We start from the raw sequence: 9,568 nt of genomic DNA on the forward strand, positions 1-9,568 counted from the left end.
ACTTGATGCTACTACATCCTTACCTTCTCACTTTTCCCTAGACTTTTTATATCTAGGATTCTATTACCACAACTTTAATGAAACTACTCTAAGATCACCAATTAATCAAATCCAATGGCCTTTTTTGGTCTTTCTCCTTTCTGATCTCTCTGCAGCATCTGGCCCTACTGACACTCCCCTTCCTTAGCTTCCAAGACACCAGATTCTCTAGGTCTTCCTTCTGCCTCTACTCTTCTGCCTTTTCATGCTCTTTTTGGCATCTTAAAATGGATGTCTTCCAATGATCTATCTTTGGCCTTCTTCTCCATATATATTCTCTCCTCTTAGCAATTTCTTCATTCCTCCAGCTTCAACTACCATGTTAAAAAACGTGGTGCTAGCTTTTCAAATCTTCTCCTCTCATGTACATTCAGTTACTTAGTTCTACTCAAAATATCCCTCACCAAAAATTTTTTTTAAATCTTTCACTTTGTCTCTATTCCCTCTGCTTTGACTAAGAAGGGGTGCTCATTATCACATACACAGATTATTCTAACAGCTTCTTTCACGTTCTTCCTTCCTTCCTCTACTCTATCAACTGTCTAATCCATCCTACATATTCCAGCTAAACTCATCTTCCTTATGCAAAAATCCAATAATGTCAGCCCTGTGGTCAAAAATCTTCAGTGGCTCCCTACCACCTAGGGAGAAAGTTCAAACTCTTTTGCCTCACATTCAAGGCCCTCCAGTTTGGCACCACTTTACCAATCTTACCTGCGTTTATTCTCTTCCATACTTCAGGCAAACTAAACTGCTCTCCAGCCTCAGTATATGCTCTATGCTTTCCCGCCTGTTCTTTGATGCCCATCTCAAATGGGGCTACCATCAATCAGTGAATTAATATTAAGTGCCTACTATGTGCCAGGCATTGTGCTAGGTGCTGGGGTTATAAAAAGAGGCAAAAGACAGTCCCTGACCTCAAGGAATTTACAATTCAATGGGGGAGAGAACATGCAAACAAATATACAGAAAACAAGCTATATACAGGATAAATAAGAAATAAATAACAGAGGGAAGGCCCTGGAATTAAGAGGAGTTGGGAAAGGCTTCCTGTAGAAGGTGGGTCAAAGCAGAGTGGCTTAATCCCTCTTTCACATCACCAATCCTTCAAAATACTTTAAGGCAGTGATCACAGGACACTCTCTTTTCTCCCCTCCCCCAACAAGACTTCATTTCTCCAGAGTAAAAATCTCCTACTCTTTCAACTGATCCTCATATGGCAAGATTTCTACTGACCAGAGGAGAGTACAACAGAACTATCCAGCTACCTAGTCCTGTACGGTTTACCCCACCACCAAGCCTAAAATTGCATTCATCTGTCAAGTAAGGACAGGACATCAGACTAGATGACCTCTTAGACTCCTTACACCTATAAAATCTGTGACTGACCCCTCCCGCTCAAATCCCATACCTATTAAGTAAATCCTAGTGATTCTTCCTTAACAAAGTCTCTCAAATTCATTCCCACTGTCACCAACCCAGTTAGCACTACTCTTTGTAAACCTTCAAGTGCTATACAAATTCCAGCTCTAATCATCATCATGACTTTATTATTATTTAGTCTGAACTAGCCTCTCCTAACTGGTTATCTTCACAGTTCTCCCAGTCAGCACAGCACTACCAGGCTACTCTTCCTATACTCATTACTTTGATCTCACTACTCTGCCCAAAAACCTTTTTAAGTCCAAGTTCCTTAACCTGACATTCAAGACCACCACAACCTGGACCCAAGCTACTTTGGCAGCTTTATCTCCCAATAATCTGGCCAAACAAAATTATCCACAATGTTTCATACACATCTTAGGTATCCTTACCTCTGTTACCTTTGGCCTTCTCCTTCCCTGAAAATCCTCTTTGGCCATCCCAACTCCATCTCTGTCTTTTAAAATCCAACTCATCTTTCTAATGTCCAGGTCAAATGCTACTTCTCTCATAAAGTCTTTCCCAATACTCTCCAGTTAAAAGTCTTCCCTACCACCCTCAAATTCTTATTATCTCTTTAGAGCAATCTTCAGGACTTTATCAAAAACTGACATAGATTATAATTGCGTGTATGTCAATAAATGTTTATTTTTTAACTGACTGATCTCCCCAGCTAGATTTTAAAGTCTGTGTCTCATTCATTTTTGCAACTCCCTCTGGTGGTGCCTTATACACTACAAGCATTCACTGTTAAGCCAATTATCACCTGAGTACCATTCCAATGAGTACCTGTCATACAGACAGGTTATCTCCAAAAATATCTCCTGATGCACTAGACACTAGGGGCAGCATAACCTAGCATTTGGGAACAAGCCTTTAAGTCAGAAAGACACATACAGGCTGTGTGACCACTGCCAAATCACAACCGCTCAGAGTTCTAAGTCAGTGGCGTCAAACTCAAAAAAGAAAGGGAGCCACTAAATCACACATAAGGGTCTCTGCTGGCTACATACTGACTTAGTTTTAAGATTTAATATCATCTATGTTTTACAGTATTTTTATTTTGTTAAATATTTCCCAATTATATTTTAATCTGGTTCTGCCATACTTGGGAATGTTGTTTAATTTGGATTTCAAAACCACAAAAGCCCATGGCTCCCTGGGTGACCTGTCCAATTCCCCCTCCTCCAACCACTGAGTTCCTCTCCTGAACCTCTGCTTGAGGAAGCACAAGTCAGTCATGCCCACTTCAAACCCACCATTCCCCAGAATACTTCTCCACCTTGCCCCAGGTTCCTAGGCAAGAACCTTCCCCTACTCTCCCTTTTCTGCTGTCTTTTATGTGAAGTCTCCTAGACTGTAAGCTCCTTGAGAGCACTCTTTTTGCCTGGTTCTGTATTCTTAGCACAGTGCCTGGCACACAGTAAGGGCTTAATAAATTCATTCATTCTCTCTCTTTCTCTCTCCTTTCCTCCCTTTGCCTCCCTCCCCTTTTTTCCTCCCTCTCTCTCCCTCCACGGGACTTAATGACAACCAGTATGATCCTATGGTCTCTGATGACCCCCTATTCTACACTAAAGAGAAACCTAAGGAGCTTTATCTGAGTGGCATGAATGATCTTTTGGCTCTCCCATAAATTTAATCCCATGCAGCAGGTGAGAGTTTGGTCAGCCACTGAAGACTCTGAGATCGTCCACTGCACCCTGGCCATCTTTCTCTCCTCCCCCTTCCTAGATGCTGACCTACAATGCTGGAGGGAATTTCCTCAAGATAAGTTTAAAGTCACAGTTCTAGTTCTCCTTACTAAACACCAGCAATTTTATACAAGTTACACTATGTAAGTTCGTTATCATCCTCACCCGTCCCAAATGTCAAACATGATTCTTCATATGAATTCTATCCCAAAAATATGCTTCAAACATTCTTCTAATTCAAAAAGACTTTCTATCTTGAAGCAGCAAACAGCGCAAAGAACACAGTCCAAGGTCCCCTTCAGCTCTCCATCTCTGATCCTATGGAGTCAGAGTTCCAGCTGTGTCTGTAAACATATGACTTAAAAGACCCTGAGCCTTAGTTTCTTCATTTGAAAAATGCGAAAAATAACATTTATAGTTCACTACTTGAAAAGGTAACTGAGAGGAATGCACTTTGTAAACTTCAAGTCCTACATAAAGGCAAATTATTTGTATTGTCATTCTACAGAACTTTTCAACAATGAAAATGATTATGAAAATTATTTTCTCTCAGAAGTACTCCAGCCATGTTGTATTTCCAGTAAAACAAAAAAATGGTCTAACTAGGAATGTCAATTTCTCTGTGCATCTGCTAAATTTCAAAATTTTATTTCAAGAAAATGCCATCTGAAAATCATGTGACTTAGTTAACAAGTAATTTAAAATCATTGTTATCCTTTGCTAAAGGATTTTTAAAAATTGTTTTTTTTACTTACTGTGCAATTGCACTATTTAATAACAACCACTTGTAAATTATTTTGCAGTTGATATGGAAATACACTGTCAAAAACTATTTACTAACAAATATTTGTTAAGTATATTTTTAAATAATTTTTTTTCTTTGGCTAGGGTGGGGTTAAGTAACTTGCCCTGGGTCACACAGCTAGTAAGTGTCAAGTATCTGAGGCCGCATTTGAACTCAGGTCCTACTGACTCCAAGGCCAGTGCTCTATCCACTGTGCCACCTAGCTGTCCCTAAAATAATTTTTTATCATCCAGAATAAACTAAGTAAAATATGCAAAATGGTAGGAGATGAAAGAGCAGAGGTCAATTAAATCTCCAGTGAAACCCTCCAACTTGTACAAGCACAACAAATCACAGCATTAGAATTGTGAGGGCCACTAGTTCAAATTCCTAGTTTTGTAAATGATGAAACTGAAACCCAGAGAAGAAAAGCCACTTCTTCAAAGTCCCAGAGCAAATTTATAGCAGTCGGGATCAGAATTCAGGTTTGATGACTCACAGTACTAGCATTCTTTCCACTATACCAAGATGCCTCTAAATGCTGCTGAAATAGTATTCATTTCTTTGGTGAATGCAACAATAAAGAATAAATAGAGCCAGAAGGCAGTACTAAAATCACTGTCTAGGCAGTAGTTCTTGCCCCTGTGCATCCACAACTTATAGTTATCATACTTGGCTCTTGAGTAGACAATCTTCTCTACTTTGAGTATCTACACTGCACTCCTGGTATCTTGCCAGCAACTTCACATTCCACTCTGAATACCTCCTGCCTCTCCCCTCCAACTCAGAAAGCAACGTAACACTTCTCCAAGCCTCCATCCTGTAAGATTTCCCTTTGAGGAAGCCTGGTTTCAAACACAGGAGTACTTAATTGGACTCCTTTATCATAAACAGTTACCATTTGCCTTCTCATCTTCTAAAAACCAACAAGGTTAGTGGATAAAAATTCCATTTCAGAGTGGATCTATGTGTGAAGCTGAAGAAACATTAATTCAACCTGACCACATCTCTAGAGCAACAAGAGAAAGTCCTGGGAAGAAGAGGCAGGACATGAGGATCAAGGAGCTGGCTGGTTTCTCCTGCCTCCAAATCCAGCGCTCTTCTCATTGTGCTGTGCTCGTAGCCTTCCTCCTCAAAGTCCCTGATCTATTAACAACACACAAATAGAAAGGTATTTAAGGCCCAAAAGAAGGTGCATAACACTTCAAGAAACAATAAAACATCTCTTATCAGGAATGACAATATCTGGCTTGAAGTCCAACATACAAAAATACCTGTACAAATATCCCCGGAGAGATACTGACAATTTGGCAGAAGGCAAGAAGGTTACAGAAAGATACACAAGTAAAGGGAAACAGGAATACTTGGTTTGAACGCACAACAGAAAATTCTAGCTGTGCGTGGTGGGTCAAGGAGGGCACAGCAAGCTTCTGAGGAGAGAACTAAAGACTATCAAACTGCAAATATACCAAGCAGCCAACATTCATTGATCACCTCCTATAAAAGATCACAGGATTTAAACTGAAAGGGACCTGTAAATACGAGGCTCATTTTCTACTTCTTATTGCCTTCTTTTCCCTACTAGGCCGTAATATTTCTGACATTCCCTTTCATGCCTCACTGCTTATGTGTAAACCCTGAGGGGCAGGGGCCATGTATGCCATAACTTCATTTTTATATTCTCTGAGATGTCAAACATTTATGAATTTATGAAATCTATTGAACTAAAAATGCCTCACCTCTAAAAAGTCTTCCCTATCCATCCCAGGCTTAGCCAATAAAAGATGTTTGTTTAACTGCATCACCTTCTCCTCCTCATTTCAGTAATTAAATGATTTGCCCAAAGTCACACAGCTATTAAGTACCAAGAACCAATTCAAACTTGAGTCTCCTGACTCCAAATTCAGATCAAATGAGATATTATCTGTAAAGTCCTTAGTATGGTGCCTGGAACATAGCAGGTAATTTTAAAATGCCTGTTTCAGAGCAGCTAGGTGACGCAGTGGATAAAGCACTGGCCCTGGATTCAGGAAGACCCGAATTCAAATCCGGCCTCAGACACATAACACTTACTAGCTGTGTGACACTGGGCAACTCACTTAACCCCACTGCCTGGCCCAAAATAAATAAATAAATAAAAGTAATAATAAAATGCCTGTTTCCTTCCTCCCCTAATCCAAGTTACTATATAAGAGACTGTGCTAGTTGCCATTTTCATGGGTCACTGACCTTATGCAATCTGCCTGGGGAAAGAGACTGTCTTATATTAAAATAATTATACAAGGAATAAGTGCTAAGTCTCAAATGAATAGCATAAATCCTAACTGCTGCATTTCAGAGGGGGGAACCATTGCTATGGGGTAGGATGGTCAAAAAAGGCCTTCCAGAGAAGTTAAAGCATTTGCAGTTCAACTAAGTATTCATTTCATGCCTACCATATGCTTGACACCATGGAGAATACAAAAGGAGTACGGCCATGGTCTCTGACTTCAAAAAGTGTAAATGCAGGTATATACAGTAAGGACTGTAATACAAGAAGGTAGGAATGAAAGGGAAGCTATCTCAAGTATCTACTGTCCTATTCAATAACCAAGTGACCAAGATATATTTAGTACCTAACTACCTACCCACCTAAAGGACAGGAGATGTGGTTGGAAAAGGAAGACAAACGATTTTAAAATACCAGTGGGTTAGGGAAGAGAGGGGAGTTAAAGGAGAGGAGCTAGAATTTACTCACTGCTTCCTTTGTTCTTTTTGAGAGACTGTTTAAGAATTAAAGGTTCAAGGTGACAACAAATCACAGGGCCCTTAGAGAGCATTTGGTTCAACTCAATCAGTTTACAAACAGAGAAACTGAGGTCCAGGGAGGGAAAGTAACTGGGGAGGGGAAGGGTGTGAAGGAGAGAAGGGAGACCAGGACTCATAGAAAGAATCCCAATTCTAAAAGGGGACAGTGAGCAAAGAGAAGGTATGAACCCTGTGGGTGAACTAGGAGCCTTGGAGACACAAAGGCAACTCTCCCACTATGAGGGCATGGGAGACCTCGTCTTAAGTCAATGGTGGCAAGGGGGCCCACACCTGAAGAACTGGGCTAGGAAGAACAATGTGAAGGATTTAGGAGCTGACACCCTTAAAGTAGAAAGGTATATTCTAAGAAGGGGTTGGGTTTTGGATTTGGGGGGTTTGGGGGTTTGTTTGGTCGTTTTGTTTTGTTTTTGTTTTTTTTTTGAGAAATAAGGGGAAAGGTTTCAGAGGAAGGAGGTTCAGGAACAACAGACTCCGTAAAAGAGGACAGGGTACCTGGGTAGGGGGGAGTAGTAGAGTGTTTGATCTAAAGGGAAGAGTAGAGGTCAAGGACCATAGAGAGGTTTATCTGCACAAAGTGGCAAAAGGCAATCAGTGGGGAGGGACCTGGTTTGGGGAGCCTGAAGAGAGGGAAGGGCAACAGGAAGTCTGGAAGTGGTGCCAAGGAGGGGGCCATTATTATCCCGATAACTGGAGGCTCCCTCTGTGGCCTGTGCTAGCACTGCCCCTCTTTTTATCTGCAGGGCTGTGGTGAGGGGGTACCACAGTGGGGGAGTTCCAGAGGAGGGGCTATTATCATCATGCTCATCACTTAAGACTCCCTCTTTGGCTCTCCCAGGATACTGCCCGGCCCAGCTTTTTCCCTGCAGGGGGAAATGGGGGGAGGGGGAAGGAGAATACTTAGACCTCATCATTACCATCTTAACTGCAAGCTCCCTTGTTGGCTCTTTGCCTGGCTTTTTCCCTGCAGGGTGGCTAGGGTGGGGTACCACTGGGGGTGGGGTGGGGGAGTGTTCAGATAAGGGGACATCTTCATTATCCTCCTAACTGGACACTCCCTCTGTGGCTCTGGGAGGACCCTTGGCTCCCTCCTTTCAAAGGAGCTGGAGTACAATAGTGGGGGGTTTCCGATGAGTGGCCATCACCATCCTCGTCCTATCTTAGTGCGGTGCTCTCTGAGGGGCTGCCTAGCTTTTTTTTTTTCAGGGGTGCTGGGATTGAAGTGGAAGGATAGAAGAGAGGGAGGGGTTTCAGTTGGGGACCATCCCAATCCACCCCTTGTCTAAGGGAGCCCTCCCTGGCTCTCCAGGGCTGCCCAGCTCTTTCTTTTCAAAAGGGTCGGAGATATAATGGAGGAGGAGTGTTGGATGGGAGCCATCCCCACCCTCCCCCTGTCTAGGGGAGCCCTCCTTGACTCTCCAGGGAGGCTCGGCTCTTTCTTTTCAGAGGCGCTGGGGGAACAATGGGGGCGAAGCGGTTGGATTCCCCATCTTCCCCCAGTCTGGGGGCACCCTCCTTGGTTCTTGGTGGGCTGCCCGGTTCTCTCCTTTCGTGGGTTTTCAGATGGTGGCCATGCCCATCCTCCCCCGATCTGGAGGCGCCCTCCCTGGCTCTCCAGGGGCTACCCAGCTCTTTCTTTTCACAAGGGTTGGGGGTACAATGGGAAAGAGGGTTGGGATGGGGCCATCCTCATCCTCCGGGGCGGGGAAGAGGATCGGATGCGGGCCATGCCCATCCTCCCTTGGGGGGTTGAAATCGGGTGCGGACCATGCCCATCCTCCCCGCGGGGGGGGGGATCGGTTGCGGGCCATGGCCATCCTCCCCGGGGGGGGGGGGGGGGGGGGGTGGCGGGCCATGCCCATCCCCCCCCCGGGCGTGGGTGTGGAGATTCGGACGCGGCCCTTGCTCACGCTCCCCGAGTCTGGGGCGCCCTCCCGCCGGGGGTCGCGGGGCTCACCTGTGCGCGGGGATGCGCTGCGAGCTCATGCCTTTGCCCACCAGGAAGTGCACGTCGCTGAGCACCTCGTTGTTGAAGAGGAAGGCGAAGCGCTCCTTCACCGTGGGCTTCGTCGCCTGCCAGTTGTAGACGGGCTCGCGGTGCAGCACCAGTCCCGCCGCCGCCGCCGCCCCCACGGCCCCGGGCGGGGCCGGAGCGGGGACCGGGCCCGGGGCCGCCGCCGCCACGGCCGAGCCTGCCCCGCCGCCGCCGCTCCCCGCGGCCTGGGCGGAGGCGGCCCCAGGCCCGGCGGAGGCGGAGGAGGCCGCGGAGGCCGCGGAGGCGGAGGAAGCGGAAGCGGCCGCCGAGTTACCGGGGGCCGAGGCCGCGGCCGCCGCCACGGCACAGTTATTGTAGCTCAGGCCCGTCCCGGGCCCGCCGCCGCCGCTGCCGTTGCTGTTGCTGCAGCCGTTCCCTACCCCTGGCGGGCAGGACGACAGGCCGCCGCCGCTCCCACCGGCCGCCATCTTGGTTGGAAGCTGCTGCGGCAACGGCAGAGACAGCGGGCGGGCGGCGGCGGCGACGACGGCGGCGGCAGCAGCGGAGGCGGCGGCGGTCGGAGTGTTTACAAATAGAGCCGGGCAGCAGCGGCGCATGGGAGCGCGGGGCGCGCGCGCCCTCGGCCGAGGGGGGGGCTGCGGGGGGAGGGAGTGCGGGGCGCGCGCCCTCCGCGGGAGGGGGACAAGGGCGCGCGCGGCCGAGAGGGGAGGGTGCGCGCGGCCAACGCGGGGGGGGAGGGCAAGGGCGCGCGCGGCCGAGGTGGGGGCGGGGCGCCCGACGGCAACCCTTGAGGGGGAGGAGGGGGAGGGACCTGGGCGTGAGGCCGGG

At 46.9% G+C, this 9,568-nt stretch overlaps 1 protein-coding gene across 1 annotated transcript in view; it reads right to left on the bottom strand.

Annotated features, from left to right (window-relative positions):
- Window positions 1-9,215, bottom strand: part of BTBD2 (BTB domain containing 2) — a 66,491-nt gene extending 57,276 nt beyond the window's left edge. The window contains exon 1 of the mRNA XM_027853051.1: window positions 8,702-9,215. Coding sequence (XP_027708852.1) covers window positions 8,702-9,207 — 506 coding nt within the window. The 5' untranslated portion in view covers window positions 9,208-9,215. The remainder of the gene's footprint in view (window positions 1-8,701) is intronic.
- Between the last annotated feature and the right edge of the window lie 353 nt (window positions 9,216-9,568).

Source organism: Vombatus ursinus, unplaced genomic scaffold, assembly GCF_900497805.2.
Source record: "Vombatus ursinus unplaced genomic scaffold, bare-nosed wombat genome assembly UNPS02009918.1, whole genome shotgun sequence".
NCBI lineage: Eukaryota > Metazoa > Chordata > Mammalia > Diprotodontia > Vombatidae > Vombatus > Vombatus ursinus.